This window comes from Sphaerodactylus townsendi, linkage group LG01 (assembly GCF_021028975.2).
Source record: "Sphaerodactylus townsendi isolate TG3544 linkage group LG01, MPM_Stown_v2.3, whole genome shotgun sequence".
Taxonomy (NCBI): Eukaryota; Metazoa; Chordata; class Lepidosauria; order Squamata; family Sphaerodactylidae; genus Sphaerodactylus; species Sphaerodactylus townsendi.
Window position 1 is genome coordinate 148,010,835 of NC_059425.1, and position 15,562 is coordinate 148,026,396.

Here is a 15,562-nt window from a genome sequence, read left to right on the forward strand (position 1 = left end):
GTAACACAACTGCATGAAGTGTTTGCACTGGTGGGTGACATATCTGCTATAAAAAGGGCTGGCAGTCAAGCTGTGTTGTAGCAACAACATAGTACATGGACTTGCAAGCCACTGTTTATATTTCTGGTGCCTGAATCTGGTTTTGGTCTTGCTTTGGACTCTGAACTCAGTTCTGTATCACCCTCCTGTACTTGGTGCTTCATTCCATTAAACTTCTGACCCAGCTGTGAGCTGCTCCTGACTCTGCCTGTCTACAACAAATACTAACTAGGGTCAACTCTGTTTTGCTTCTGAGATCTGATGAGATGAAGTTAGGCTGGACCATTCATGCATAGAAGTTAGCATAAAATCACATTTGTGGCTTGAAATATAAATCTAGGACCTGAACAATAAAAATATGACCTACTCAAGTACGATGTCCCTTTTTTAAGACATTCAGGTTGTCCTACCATCTAAAACACTTGCAGCAAATTAGGGGAGTTGCAAAAAAAACCTCATTTCCACTTTCTGTACAAGATATATTCAAATTACATTGTTTCTACCAGTTCCTCAAAATGAGAAAGGCAACCTCCTGTTTTAACGACTGCTAGAGGCATGTTCCTACCTCTGGTTAATACACTCTGCTTTCCGATTTTTACCTCATGTAATCACGTCTGCCCTGAATGAACATTCTTATCAGTAAAATGCAACGCCATTTCAAAATTCAAGTTGTGTCATTTTCTCTCCACCATTATATAATTAAATTGTATATTCTCTGCTTATCAAACACAAAAAATTGCTGGAACTGAGAGATAACCTCATAGTGGAAAGAAAATTCTTGAGAAATGCAGATTTCCAGACCTTTTTCCAAAAGCTGACCTTTCTATGTCAAGTGCAGCAATAAACTCAGCACAAATCCCTGCTGTCCTCATTACTGAAGACTGCTTTATAGTTACTGACAGATGTACAAATAATATTTGCTGAATTTATCAAACAACAATGCTGCCAAAGAAGCATTTACTGGATCTCCTTTGCTGTTACAACTGATGAAATGTCTGCCTTTCCCGTCACTTTCTGTTAAACAGATGTGAAAAGTATGGCAGCCAACCAACAGAGTCCAGGAATTCGTCTATTTGCTTTAGAATTTCTTAAACTTCTTTAAATTTTGCTTTAGCACAGTTTAAGACTGTTGGTACAGATGTAAACAAAGTTGGAAACAAACCTGTAGTAATGCACTGCTGACCCAGCAGCACATTAGTGGAAACGTTGGGGCGCTTCAGCGGACCCTCACGACCTTCTGAGTCGCATCAAGACTGCCCCTCCTGTCCCCCTACGCAGTCCACGGGTCATGAACTGTCTGGCTTCAGTCACGGAGGCGCCAGGGACAATGGTCTTGCCCCCCCCAGGTGAGGGGATTAGGCAGGCAGCTTGCGGCTCCTCCGCCTCAAGATCGTGGCCGGGTGAGATCATGCATCACATGATGATCGACCTCGACCGCTTCTCCCGGCTCGGAACTCCCCGGTCCTCCCTCCTGCCCGATAGAATAGCAATAAAGGGGGCCAGGAACCAGCATCGCTGGAGACTGCGCTAGGAACACGGACTGGCTCGAGCCAGCTGCTGGCGATCTCCACTTCAGATGTTATCTCGGCGTCTGTCCACCGCTTCTTCGCTGACCGTGGAGTGCATTTACTAAGCTGGTGCGTAAAAGCCGGAATCCTCCCGAACCTCCACCCTGCTCACGGTCAGCCTCGGGAAAGGGTCACGCGATACCAGTCCGGCTGGATCGGCGCATCCAGGGACCACCCGTTGTGCATCGCCTCGTCCTCCTGGATCAGGCGCGATTCGGACACGCGTCCTACCGGACACTCTCTCGTCCCGTGGAACACGGTGAGTAGCGGAGCTGCGTACCATGGGGCTTATGACAAGCTGCGTTGGCGAACTGGCGTTAAGCCCGAATGGATCACGCGGCCAGGAGTCCCCGTGAAGAGAGAAGGGAGCTGCATAGGTGGTTGAGGAGATTAGAAGCTCAGTGTCCATGGTACCCAGAGGGGGGGACATTGAATCTTAAGGACTGGGAAGCATCGAGGCTTACCCCGCTTTACAGAGCCTCGTGGCGCCCGATGTCACTCGCTACTGGCGATGGGGAGACAATGTTATGTAAGCCATCAGCCTGCAGACCTATATGGCTCCTTGCTGTAGGCAGCCCTCCTTCGATCTTTCACCTTCAATTTCAACCCGGAATTTCTCTATCCACTAAATTGGTGCCTGTCCTCCTTCTACCCCTTGCTCGCTTCATTTTCAAACTTCCTCCTTGGCTCAACCCGCCCCTCCTATCGCCTTCATTTCGAAGCCACTGCACCTCCGTCAGAAGCATACGTAATGGCGCGGGTTTCAAACTCTCGCCAGGCAGTATTAGCCACGATCTGCAGAAGAAAGAAACCTCTGACCGGAGAGGTGATACCGATATTCTTGCATTTATGCCCCGTCCATTTCACAGAATGCGAGGGGAGGGTGCGTCATTCGGCCGAGGTGCCGAAAGTGCCGCTGCTGGCTATAACATCCTCCGCTGAGCTCCGCCAGCGTCGCGAGGCGTAGAATCATCTTCGCCAGCCCTCATTAGAGAGGCATGGAGGCAATCGCGTAGGAATCACCTAATGGTTCCAGACTGACTACAAACCACCTTTCGCGATACTCCTGAGCCCTGCACAATTTGTGATCTGGGAAGCGGTTCCGGCCAGCCAGTGCATCGGCAGGGGAGCGCCTCGGCGCCTACACAACCGCTCAGCTTTCACGGCTCGATGCTTCGCCAACCCCAGCGATCAGATTGTCCTGCCTGAGGCCACTCCCTTACGGTGGCCTTCTGGAGTGCGCCTATAAGGCATTTGTCAAAGTCCCCAGCGCTGACCAACCAACCCAGGAGTTTCTCTCCACCATCCGGCCAAAAACCCAAGAGCCCTATGCCGAAGGTTGTGAACAGGCTCCAGGAAGCTCAAAGAGGTGCAGGTAGATGGCGAAGAGGCCCAGCTTAGCAGAGCTCCCTCATCGCCTGCATAAAGAGAGCGCCTCCGCGAATTACGCGGGGCAATCAGGGCCTGGGCAAAAAATCCTGAACTGGCCGATTACGCTATGCTGAAGCACGCTAGGACATCGTCGATCCTCCGCCCGCCAATTGCTAGCCTTCGGCCGCAGCACTCTCCACCCGGCGGGAGGCAGCCTCCAGGATGACTGCTTTTAACTGCGGACCAGACGGTTGCTTCCGGAAGGGAGTGTAGGCAGCCCGATGGGGGCCTACAACCCCGATGGAGGAGGGTCCTCCCCCAGGAGAGAAGGCCACCTAAAGCCGGTGCCCACGATGCCAGAAAAGGCTTCCACTGGAGAAGCGACGTCTGCCGATGGAAGCTCACGCCACCGGCTGTCTCCCACAACCCATAGGACCAAGGAGGAGAATACTTCAGAGCAGACCCAAAACACCAGCGTCCCTGCAAAGAGCCACCCCCCACCTCTGCATTGGCATCACCGGCTCACATGCACCCAGCCCATCTCCCCTTTAAGTTCCCCCCATCGAGGGTTCTTGTAAGCCCCAACCCAGAACAGCGAGCCCATCCCTACCGGGACTGTGGGCTAGTGCTGCCCAAAGGCCTCTGCGGCTGAACAGGGACTGTTCGCGTCCCCAGTGATCGACTCCCGCTAATCCAGGACCCAGATCCATCTCCAAGCCTGGACAAACATCCCATTGCAGGAGCGTTGCCTGCGGAGCCAGCTCAGCTCAGTTGATTCTCTCTTGCCCCACATAAACGCCGCTTGCAGGCCCAATCAAAGGCTACGAAGCCCCAGCAGCCAACATGGCGCAGCCTACACCACCGTCGCTTAGCGGTGGAGGCGCTTCTTATCGGGGAGCTTCCCGCCCATACCTGGGCTAGCTCATAGAAGGATGTATGTTCAAGGGCCTGGTGGACACCGGGCGCTGATGTTACCGTCATCAGAGCAGCGGAAAGTGGCCCGACCAGTATCTAACCGAGGCTTGCCCGCTATTATCTGGGGGGGGTGAAACAAACCGCTGACGGCCCAGACATCCGCCCGTTTCGCGGTCAACAACAGGACTCGGCGGCAGCTCACAGTCCGCCTTATGCGTCTTAGACATCCATGTCAATCTCTGGGAAAGGGACCCTCATAAGGTCGAGTCAAAATGACTTTGGTCTGGGATGGATAAAGCCGTCACGAGATCATTGATCTATCCAATCGCCACTACTGTTTCCTCTCCCTCCTCCTCTCCTTTCTGTTTTTCGACCAGTAAGAAGCGGAGGGCCGAATTGGCTGACTGGCCCTCTCCTGGATTAAAATCTGGGCCGATCCTGATACCGCCAGCACTGTCAGGATGGGTCCACAGTTTGAAGGGGCTGCCGCCATTATGCCCCTAATACTTTAAAACCTCGTTTGGGTTATGGCTGCCCTGGCGCCTGGCAACTTTATTGCAGTACCACGCAGCGTTAAAGCGCCAGTATGGCTTTCGCGCCCCTTAAGGGAAGCGGTCACGGCGGCGGCAATTCCCCAAGATAATTCGATCACAAAATTTTAGCACCATCCAGCTTCCTGCGTCCAGCCACCAAGGTCGCGGTAAGTGCAAACCCCTTGCAAAGAAAACCCCCTTTTGTTTTGTGTCGCGGTGAATTCTGCCTCTGTCGCCTGATTGTATCGTCATTTTCGGATGCACCCATCCCCCCCCAAAGCAAACTTCAAAGCCCTTTTGTGTTGCTGATTAAGCATGCATACCCACAACTCCCAGGACCCTCGCCCTGTTTCCTCCCCTCGAGGGGCTCCGAGGACCCCTGCAGCAGCCAGCTACCCTGGATGGCTCTGAAGCCGAATTCCCACCAGGAATTAGCCTACCTCCTACCCTCCCTCGTCAAGCAATTAAAAGAAAGAGAGTAAGCTGGCGGCCCTAGGAGAGGATTGCATTAAAAGCAACCTTCTGAGACTGCAAAACAAGCCTTCTTTATATTAAACTCTAAACTCTAAAACCCCAACTCAAACAAAACCCGATCCCGCATCTCCCGCCATCCGGCTCTAGAACTGAGCCTGGCGGGACCAGTACCCATAACCTGGGGAAGGGGGGTGTGTTTCAGTCCCTCTTCCACCACAGGTCCCTTGAGGGACTCCGATTAGCCATGACAGGCCAAAGCCCATGGAATGGCGCCAGGAGAAAACCAACCCCATCCCGGAGATGGAACACATCTCTCTCTAAAGGATCCATGGCGGTCTTCAACAGGAGCGCCGCCGTCAATGCTTAAAGGCTTCGAATGACCTGGGGGACGGGGCGTCAAAGGCGACCACCAGCCAAGCCTAAGAGCTGCTGCGTACCAGCAAAGACCACCTCGAGACTTACCGAGAACCTCTGTGCAGCTCTCTTTCTGCGATCATCATCACAGGGCCAAGCAACTCGCTGCCACCATCCTTGTTTTCCTGCTCTGCCTCCTGCCGATGGCGTCGGCCACCCCACAAGCGAAGCTTTCACCGGGCCCCAGCATCTGGGAAGCAGGGCAGTTTGCTGCGGCTGCCAGCGATCCTTCATCTTTTCTGCCTGGGCGAGTACTCTAGAGTCGGAAGCCTTCCGCTAAGCTTCCTGCCTGCTCCCGTCTGCAAAGCCGGAGACTTCCTGGCGGAGTCTGGGCTAAGCCCTTCATGAATGCCTCATCCATCAGGTGCTCTATGGCGCCGACTGGGGACCTCGATCGTCTGTAAACCCTCCCGGCTGAAAGCTCTCTCCTTGTCACTAAGACTGTCGCTAACCACGAATCAACACCTCCGCGCCACATCACCGAGCGCCCAGCCAAAGGCGAAGGGAACCGACCGGGCTACGTGGTCGGCTCGGTAGTGGAACTACACACACATGGAGGACATTCCCCGGTGTTCGGAAACATCCTGCTCCCCAGAGGCTGGTTCTGGACCTGAGAGAGAGCGTTTAATTACATTCCGCCCGACTCTCTGCGGAACTCTTTTGTTGCCTCCAGTAAACCTCACCATCGTCTACCCAGTGTCTCCACCCGGTCTGACGCCGGGGCGCCGCGCGGCTCAGCTCTGCCTTTCGAATTCCCCTCACCAGCCGGATGGCGTTAGCCCTCAGCGAGGTTCGATCTCCCTTAGCTTCCTAGTGGGAGTCGGACACCAAACTTCTTACAATGCTGGAGACTATTGGCCGGGCTGGCCTGTGCCCTTCTTGAAGTCCATCAATTCTACCTCCATTGCTCTGGGCAGCTCTGGCTCCTCCGAGCAGCAGAGGTGCGATCAAAGCCGTTGCACCCTAGGACTGTCGTGTCAGCTTATTGATTACTTATTGTTATTACATCACCAAAGGTTGTGAGAATGTACATAATATGTGTTGTTTTAATCTTTCTGATAATTCCCAATTGGATTCATATGAAAGTACGTGAGCTGCAAAGAAGTTGTATCTAATCCCTGAAATATGATGTTTTGCCTACGTGGTGGTCAGCCCTCTGGAGCTGGCTGCCGGAGGATGGTTGAGTGCTATTGTGCAGCTCTGCGTGGTTTAATTGTGTGCCTCGTTATGGATCTTGTTTGCGTTCAATGTGTGTCTAATATTGCCTGGTAGCGTGTGTAAGAAGCCCCTCGAATTTCCCTTACCCATAGCCAAATCAGTTCTAATGTTACACAAGCAGCTCGTTGAAAGCTTGACCAGGCCGGCGGAGAAGACAAAGTCCCTTTAAATCACCGCATAGCATTTCTGGTCCCCTTTTTCACAAAATGTAAAAGGAGGAGAGATGTAGTAATGCACTGCTGACCAACGGCAGCACCGTGCGTGAGAAGCGTTGGGGCAGCCAAGCGGACCTCTGACCTTCTGGTCGCACAGCACCCCCACTCCTCATCCCTATGAGTCACGGGTCATGAACTGCGCCAGGCTGCCTGTATCACGGGCGCCAGGACAATGGTCAGTTACCCCAGGTGAGGGGATTAGGCTCAGGCAACTTTACGGCTCCTCGCTGCAAGATCGTGAAGCCAGGTGAGATCATGCATCACATGATGATCTCCCGACCTCCCGCCTCCCATCTCTCCCGGAACTCCCCCGGTCCTCCCTCCTACACGCCCCCGAATAGAATAACAATAAAGTTGGTGCCAGGAACCAGCATCGCTGGAGAGCTAGCTAGGAACCACGGACTGGCTCCGGGCTCCGCTGCTGGCGATCTCCACTTCAGATGTTATCTCCGCGTCTCGCCTTCGCTTCTTCGCTGACCACGGAGTCGTACTACGTTGGTACGTAAAACCCGGAATCCTCCCGAACCTCCACCCTGCTCACCGTCAGCTTCGGGAAAGGGTCACGCGATACCGGTCCGGCTGGATCGGCGCATCCAGGGACTACCCGCTGCATCGCTTCGTCCTCCTGGATCAGGCGCGATTCAGACACGCGTCCTACCGGACACTCTCTCGTCCCGACGAACACCAGGAGTATGGGAGCTGCGTAAAAGCATGGGGCTTATGACAAGCTGCGTTGACGAACTGAAAGCTGCGAATGGAACACGCGGCCAGGAGTCCCCGTGAAGAGAGAAGGGAGCTGCTAAATTGGTTGAGGAGATTAGAAGCTCAGTGTCCATGGTACCCAGAGGGGGGGACATTGAATCTTAATGACTGGAAAACATCGAGGCTTACCCCGCATTGCAGAGCCTCGTGGCTACCGATGTCACTCGCTACTGACGATGGGGAGACAATGTTATGTCGCCATCAGCCTGCAGACCTATATGGCTCCCTGTTGTAGGTAGCCCTCCTTCGATCTTTCACCTTCAATTTCAACCCTCGAATTTCTCTATCCACTAAATTGGACGCCTGTCCTCCTTCTGCCCCTTGCTCCTTCTTCATTTTCAAACTTCCTCCTTGGCTCAACCCGCCTCCCCTGTCGTTCTTCATTTCGCTCCGCCACTGCACCTGGCCAGCCATTTAATGGCGCTGGTTTCAAAACTCGCCAGGAACGATTAGCCACCATCTGCAGAAGAAAGAAACCTCTGGACGAAGACGATGCCGATATTCTTGCATTTATGCCCCGCCCATTTCACAGATACCGAGGGGAGGGTACGCTATTCGGGCGAGTTGTCGAAAGTAACGCTGCTTTAAACTATAACATCCTCCACTGAGTTCAAGAAAGCGACGCGAGACGAGGAATCATCTTCGCCAGCCCTCACGCGAGTACTGGAGGCAATCGCGTAGGAATCACCCAATGGTTCCGGACTGACTGAAAACCACCTTTCGCGATGCTCCTGAGCCCTGCATAACGGCATCGGTGCTGAAGTTCCGGCCAGCCAATGCATCAGTAGGATACCGGCGGCGCCTACACAGCCGCTCAGCTTTCACTGCTCGATGCTTCGCCAACCTTAACCATCAGATTGTCCTGCCTGAGGCCACTCCCTTACTGTCGCCTTCTGGAGTGTTTCTATAAGGCATTTGTCCGCGTCCCCAACGCCGACCAACCAACCCAGGAGTTTCTCTCCACCATCCGGCCAAAACCCCAAGAGCCCTATGCCGAAGCTTGTGAACAGGCTCCAGGAAGCGCCAAGAGGTGCAGGTAGATAGCTTAAGAGGCCCAGCTTAACGAAGCTCCCTCATCGCCTGCGCGAAAGAGAACGCTTCCACGAGCGTCGCAGGGCGCATGGCCTGGGCAAAAAATCCTGAACTGGCCTATTACGCTATGCTGAAGCTTGCTAGGACATCGTCGATCCTCCGCCCTTCAATTGCTAGCCTTCGGCCGCAGCACTCTCCACCGGGCGGGAGGCAGCCTCCAGGATGACTGCTTTTAACTGCAGACCCGACACACTTCCGGCGGGGAGTGTAGGTATTCCGATCGGGGGCCTACAACCCCGATGGAGGAGGGTCCTCCCCGAGGTGAGAAGGCCACCAAAACCCGGTGCCCACGATGCCAGAAAAGGCTTCCACTGGAGAAACGACGTCTGCCGATGGAAACTCCCCTCACCGGCTGCCTCCCACAGCCCATAGGACCAAGGAGGAGAATACTTCAGAGCAGACCCAAAACACCAGCGTCTCTGCCAAGAACCACCCCCCACCTCTGCATTGGCATCACTCGCTCACATGCACCTGTACCATCTCCCCTTTAAGCCCCCCCCATCGCAGGTTCTTGTCGCCTCAACCCAGTATGACGAGCCCATCCCTACCGGGACTATTAAGCTAGTGTTGCCCAAAGGCCTCTGCCGCTGAACAGGGACTGTTCACCGCCCCGAGTGATCGACCCACGCTAATCAAGGACCCAGACCCATCTCCAAGCTTCCACAAACATCCTATTGCGTGAGCGTTGCGTGCGGAGCCAGCTCAGCTCAGTTGATTCTCTCTTGCCCCACATAAACGCCGCTTGCCCGCCGACTCAAAGGTTGGCGAAGCCCCAGCAGCCAACATGGCGCAGCCTACACCACCGCCGCTTAGCGGTGGAGACGCTTCTTATCGGGGAGTTTCCCGCCCATACCTGGAGCTAGCCTCAGAAGGATGTATGTTCAAGGGCCTGCGGGACACCGGGCGCTGATGCCACCGCCACATCAGAGCAGCCGAAAGTGGTTCTAATTCAGTGGCTAACCGAGGCTTGCCCGCTATTACCCGTGGAATAAACCGCTGACGGCCCAGACATCCGCCCGCCAAGGTCAACAGCCCAGGACTCGAAGCGGCAGCCGACAGTCCGCCCCATGCGCCTTAGACATCCATGTCAATCTCTAGGAAAGGGACCCTCATAAGGTCAGGTCAAAACGACTTTAATCTGGGATGGATAAAGCCGCCACGAGATCATTGATCCCAATCCAGCCACTACTGTTTCCTCTCCCTCCTCCTCTCCTTTCTGTTTTTCGGACAGTAAGAGGCGGAGGGCCGAATTGGCTGACTGGTCTCTCCCTGGATTAAAAATTCACCCCGCCCTGATACCGCGAGCACCGTCAGGACAGGGTCTCCAGTTTGAAGGGGCTGCCACCATTATGCCCCTAATACCCAAAACCTCGCTTGGGTTAGAATGCCTGCAGCCGCCTGGCAACTTTATTGCGTACCACGCAGCGTTAGAGCGCCAGAATGGCTTTCGAACCCTTTAAGGGAAGCGGTCTCGGCGGCGGCAATTCCCCAAGATAATTCGATCACAAAATTTTAGCACCATCCAGCTTCCTGCGTCTAGCCACCAAGGTCACGGTAAGTGCAAACCCTTTGTAAAGAAAACCCCCTTTTGTTTTGTGTCGCGGTGAATTCCGCCTCTAATCGCCTGATTGTATCATCATTTTCCGATGCACCTTATTCCCCCCAAAAGCATGCCTAAAAGCCCCTTTGTGTTGCTGATTAAGCATGCATACCCACAACTCTTTGCGGACCCTCGCTTCTGTTCTCTCTGCCTCGACCTCCGAGGACCTTTGCAGCAGCCAGCTACCCTGGATACTTCGAAGCCGAATTCCCACCAGGGTCGCCTACCTGCCCCTACCCTCCTGTCAACCAATTAAAAGAAAGAGAGTAAGCTGGCGCCCCCAGGAGAGGATTGCATTAAAAGCAACCTTCACAGACTGCAAAACAAGCCTTCTTTATATTAAACTCTAAACTCTAAAACCCCAACTCAAACAAAACCCGGTCCCGCATCTCCCGCCATCCGCCTCTAGAACTGAGCCTACGGGACCTCGCCCCCCCCCCATAACCTGGGGAAAGGGGGTGTGTTTCAGTCCCTCTTCCACTACAGGTCCCTTGAGGGACTTGACATTCGCCATGACAGGCCAAATTCCATGGAATGGCGCCAGAGGAAAACCAACCCTATCCCGGAGATGGAACACATCTCTCTCTAAAGGATCCCGCCCATGGCGGTCTTCAACAGGAACGCCGCCGCCAACGCCTAAAGACTTCGAATGACCTGGGAGACGCCAAGGCGTTAAATTTCAACACCAGCTGCCCTAGAGTTGCTGCATACCAGCAAGCATTCACCTCGAGACTTACCCGAGAACCTCTGTGTCGCTCTCTTTACATCATCACCGGGCCACAGCCAACTCGCTGCCACCATCCTTGTTTTCCGTTTCTGCCTCCTGCCGATGGCTTATCGGCCACCCCTGACGAGCGAGCTTTCACCAGGCCCCAACATCTGGGAAGCAGTGCAGCTTGTTGCCGCTGCCAACGTGCCTTCATCTTTTCTGCCTGGGCCAGTACTCTAGAGTCGGAAGCCTTCCGCTAAGCTTCCTGCCTGCTCCCGCCTGCAGTTTCGGAGACTTCCTACGGAGTCTCGCCGTTCCTTCATGAATGCCTCATCCATCAGGTACTCTATGGAGTTTACTGGGGACCTCGGCCGTCTGTAAAACTCCCGGCTGAAAGCGCTCTCCTTGTCACCAAGACTGTCGCTAACCACGACGCAACACTTCCGCGCCGCATCACCGAGCGCCGAGTTAAAGGCGAAGGGAACCTAATTCGGCCCATTCGTCGGCTCGGCCAATTGGAACTGCACACACATGGAGGACATTCCCCGGTGATCGGAAACATCCTGCTCCCCAGGGGCTGGTTCTGGACCCGCGAGAGAACGCTTAATTACATTCCGCACGAATCTCTGCTCGAACTCTTTTGTTGCCTTCAGTAAACGCCACCATCGCCCTACCCTGTGTCTCCACCCGGTCTGACGCCGCCGCCGCCGCGCCGCTCAGCTCTGCCTTTCTAATTCTCCTGTCGAGCCGGATGGCGCTAGCCCTCAGCGAGGTTCGCCTCCCTCGCGAACTTCCTAGTGGGAGTCCCCGACTCGCCTCTTACAACGTTAAGAGCTATTGGCCGGGTTGGCCTGTGCCCTTTATGAAGTCCATCACTTTCTACCTCCATTGCTCTTGACAGCTCTGGCTCCTCCGAAAGCAGTGGTGTGAACTGCCGTTGCGACCCCAGGACAATCGTGTCAGCTTATTGATTACTTGCTGTTATTACATCACCAAAGGTTGTGAGAATGTACATAATATGTGTTGTTTTAATCTTTCTGATAATTCCCACTTGGATTCATATGAAAGTACGCGGAGCTGCAAAGAAGTTGTATCTAATCCCTGAAATATGATGTTTTGCCTCATTGGTGGTCAGCCCTCTGGAGCTGGCTGCCGGAGGATGGTTGAGTGCTATTGTGCAGCTCTGCATTGGTTTAATTGTGTGCCTCGCTATCGATCTTGCTTGCGCTCAATGTGTGTCTAATATTGCCTGGTAACGTGTGTAAGAAGCCCCTCGACCCCTTACCCCGCTAAATCAGTTCTAATGTTACATAAGCAGCTCGTCAGCTTGACCAGACGGGCGGAGAAGACAAGCCGCCCCTTTAAATCACCCCTTAGCATTTCTCGTCCCCCCTTTCTAAAATGTAAAAGGAGGAGAGATGTAGTATCGCACTGCTGACCAACAGCAGCACCGTGCGTGAGAAGCGTTGGGGCAGCCAAGCGGACCTCTAACCGCCTGGTCGCACAGCACCCCCACTCCTCACCCCTATGAGTCACGGGTCATGAACTGCGCCAGGCTGCCGGTATCACGGGCGCCATATCTCAGTTACCCCAGGTGAGGATTAGGCTCAGACGCTTTACGCCTTCTCCTCAAGATCGTGAAGCCAGGTGAGATCATGCATCACATGATGATCTCCGGTTCTCCCCGCCTCCCATCTCCCCGGAACTCCCCGGGTCCCTCCTACACGCCCCCGATAGAATAACAATAAAGGGTGCCAGGAACCAGCACGCGGGAGACTCGCTAGGAACACGGACCTCCGGGCTCCCGCTGCTGGCGATCTCCACCAGATGTTATCTCCGCGTCTCGTCTCGTTCTTACGCTGACCACGTGGGTCGACTACACAAACCTACAAGACTACAGATTTCATAAGTGTTTTTGTCCCTAGTATCCGATGACTTGTTGCAGGTTTAATGACCGAATGCCTCAGTCCAGAGAAATCTGCGGCTCAGTGATGGTCATAGTCATAAGAGGTGCAGCCCACCCAAAGAAAATGTGGAGAAAACTGGCAATAACGCGATCTCCTGTGAATTTGCACATACCAACTGGATGAGAGGGGTCTGAACCAACTCGGGGATAAAGAAGGCCAAGCTCTGCAGGGCGTCAATAGCTCTATTTATATATTACCACATTTATACCCCACCTTTCTTTGTGGTTCAAGGCAGCTTACAATGCCAGTGCTGAGGCAGGGGCTTTCAGCAAATACTAGAAACTGTGAGTGACTGGGATTGCAAACAGTGTTCAAGTGCTAGGAAGCTATGAGCAAGTGCAAAGGAATCAGAGAGAGCAGAAAAGGAAAAAGAGTGACTAAGAATACTTGCCCAGATATCCTTGATCTCTCCATATACTCCTAATGCCGAACTAAAACATGTCTCCCTGAGAAGAGAGTTCATCCATTACAATGGAAAGAGGGCACACACCAGGTCATGCAAGCCACAGGACCAGGTGAAAGAAGATTCTGTTAACTCCATGGGGGACGGAAAATGGCGGGGTGTGTGTGTGTGTGTGTGTGTGTGTGGGTTTGTGTGTCCAACCTCAAACAAACAGAAGGAAATTAAAGATTTGAGGAGTTTTTTTTCTGGAAAAAAGTTGTTGCTATAGATTTAAGGACAGGACTAAAACTTACAACATTTTGCAAAGCAATTTCCTGTAGTGAATTCTGTTTATGGCATTCCTGTACCATAAAGTATTTCAGAGCAAACATCAACATAAAATTAAACCATTATTAGAACTGTATATTACACAACACAATTACTAATGCATATTACAGTACCCATTCCCTGCAAAACACAATTTTTCAAAGTCAAAAAGATCAAAAAAATCCAAGAAAAACATTGTCATTAACTCCCACTTTCATTGAAATCTGAACTTATAATGAGTAGCAATAAACCAGAACCACTCATTGTCCTTGATGAAATACAAAAAGAGAATTATATTCCTAGAAAAGAAAACTATACATTCATTGGTCAATATTGTGAAGAGAACATTTCCTGGGAGAAAAGTGCTAAAACAAATACTAAAATCTGATTTACAGGACATTTTGTATGAATTGTGACAAGCTGTACATAGCATTATGCATCACTATTGAACTCAACCAAAAGGAAATGCCTGATGCCACATTGCTAAAGTATCAGAGGAAAACGTTCCTTACCTGACTGATCCCAGTGGGAGGAATTTTATAAGCCTGCAGCTTTTGCTTCAGTAGCTCAGGATCACTGTGGCGGAATGGGCACCCTAACAAGCAAAGAACAAAGCACATAAAATAAGGCTATTTACCCAGAAGTTAGCACAATAACACACTTGAAAGGCTGGCTAAGCAGTTCCTAATTGTCTAACAGCTTATTAATACAAAAGTTAATTGACCATGTGTACAATTGCTTTACTCTCCTTCTAAATAACTACCTTCACTCTATGGTATCATGACACTGTAGACTCCAGAGTTATAACACACATTACAACAAGCAGACCAAGATTCTCATTAATCTGAAAGAAAATTCAACTGCATTCCTAACTAGCAGCTATGAAAACACACACAATTCTACAGTGCTACAAGAAAGACTAGAATTCGGACAATGTTGCAGCAATGACAGACAAAAAGAAGATAAAAATGAAATGTTAAGAATAGTATTGACCTAGGACCCGGAAGACCCTGATTTCAATCCCACTCTACCGTGGAAGTTCATTGGATGACCTTGAACCAGTCACCCAATCTCAGACTAACCTATGTGAGATAAAATGGAGGAGGAAAGAATAATGTTGTGAGTAGGTACTCATTGTGAAGAAATGCACGGCATAAATGCAGTCCACCCAAAGAAAATGTGGAGAAAACTGGTAATACTGCGATCTCTTGTGAATTTGCACACACGCTCACTTTGGAACTTCACTGGGAAGAAAAATGGGGTGTGTTATGTGCTGTCATATCTGACCTATGGTAACCCTATGGATTAATGACCTCCAAAGCATCCTCTCAGTAACAGCCTTGCTCAGGTCTTACAAAATGAAGGCCGTGGCTTCCTTAATTGAGTCAATCCATCTTATGCTGGGTTTTTCTCTTTTCCTACTGCATTCAAATTTCCTAGCATTTCCCTAACACCTAAATAAATAAACTTTTGCAACTCCAATAGTGAAGCATTATTTTAGAAACAGATTCCAAATTCAGAAATAGATTTTCACCTTGGGGGAAACCTGATTTTGTAGAGGTTGTTTTTAAACCAAGCGCTGTGCTGTTATTACACCACATTTCTTATTCTAGAGAGAATCACCAGCTTTAATAATTTCACCCATTTTAAAACATTGAAATGATTTATTACTGTGAGAGAGTTTTCAAGCAAAAGCATTAAGGAACTTTGCTGTTTGTCTTGAGACACCGTCGGGGAAAAAATAGAAAAGCTGGAGGAAAAGAAGAGAAACAGCGAAAAGCTCAGTGAAGCGCACACTGAAGTGCTGTTGAATGATTCTCTCTTGCTTGACCTAGTTCTGTAATAAGACAAATCACCAAAAGAGTAACAGCACACCGGTTTGACAGTGATGTCTGGCATAAGCTGCAAAACTAACTCCTGCCAGTAATGCAGGAAGCCAATCAGTTGGTTTCCAAAGCAGCCGGGTTCCCATGCAC

The 15,562-nt window shown here is 51.5% G+C and overlaps 1 protein-coding gene across 1 annotated transcript in view; it reads right to left on the reverse strand.

Annotated features, from left to right (window-relative positions):
• Nucleotides 1-15,562, reverse strand: part of PRIM2 (DNA primase subunit 2) — an 87,681-nt gene that overhangs the window by 9,001 nt on the left and 63,118 nt on the right. Inside the window, 1 exon segment of the mRNA XM_048505878.1 lies at nucleotides 14,099-14,181. Within this exon segment, the coding sequence (XP_048361835.1) occupies nucleotides 14,099-14,181 (83 nt within the window).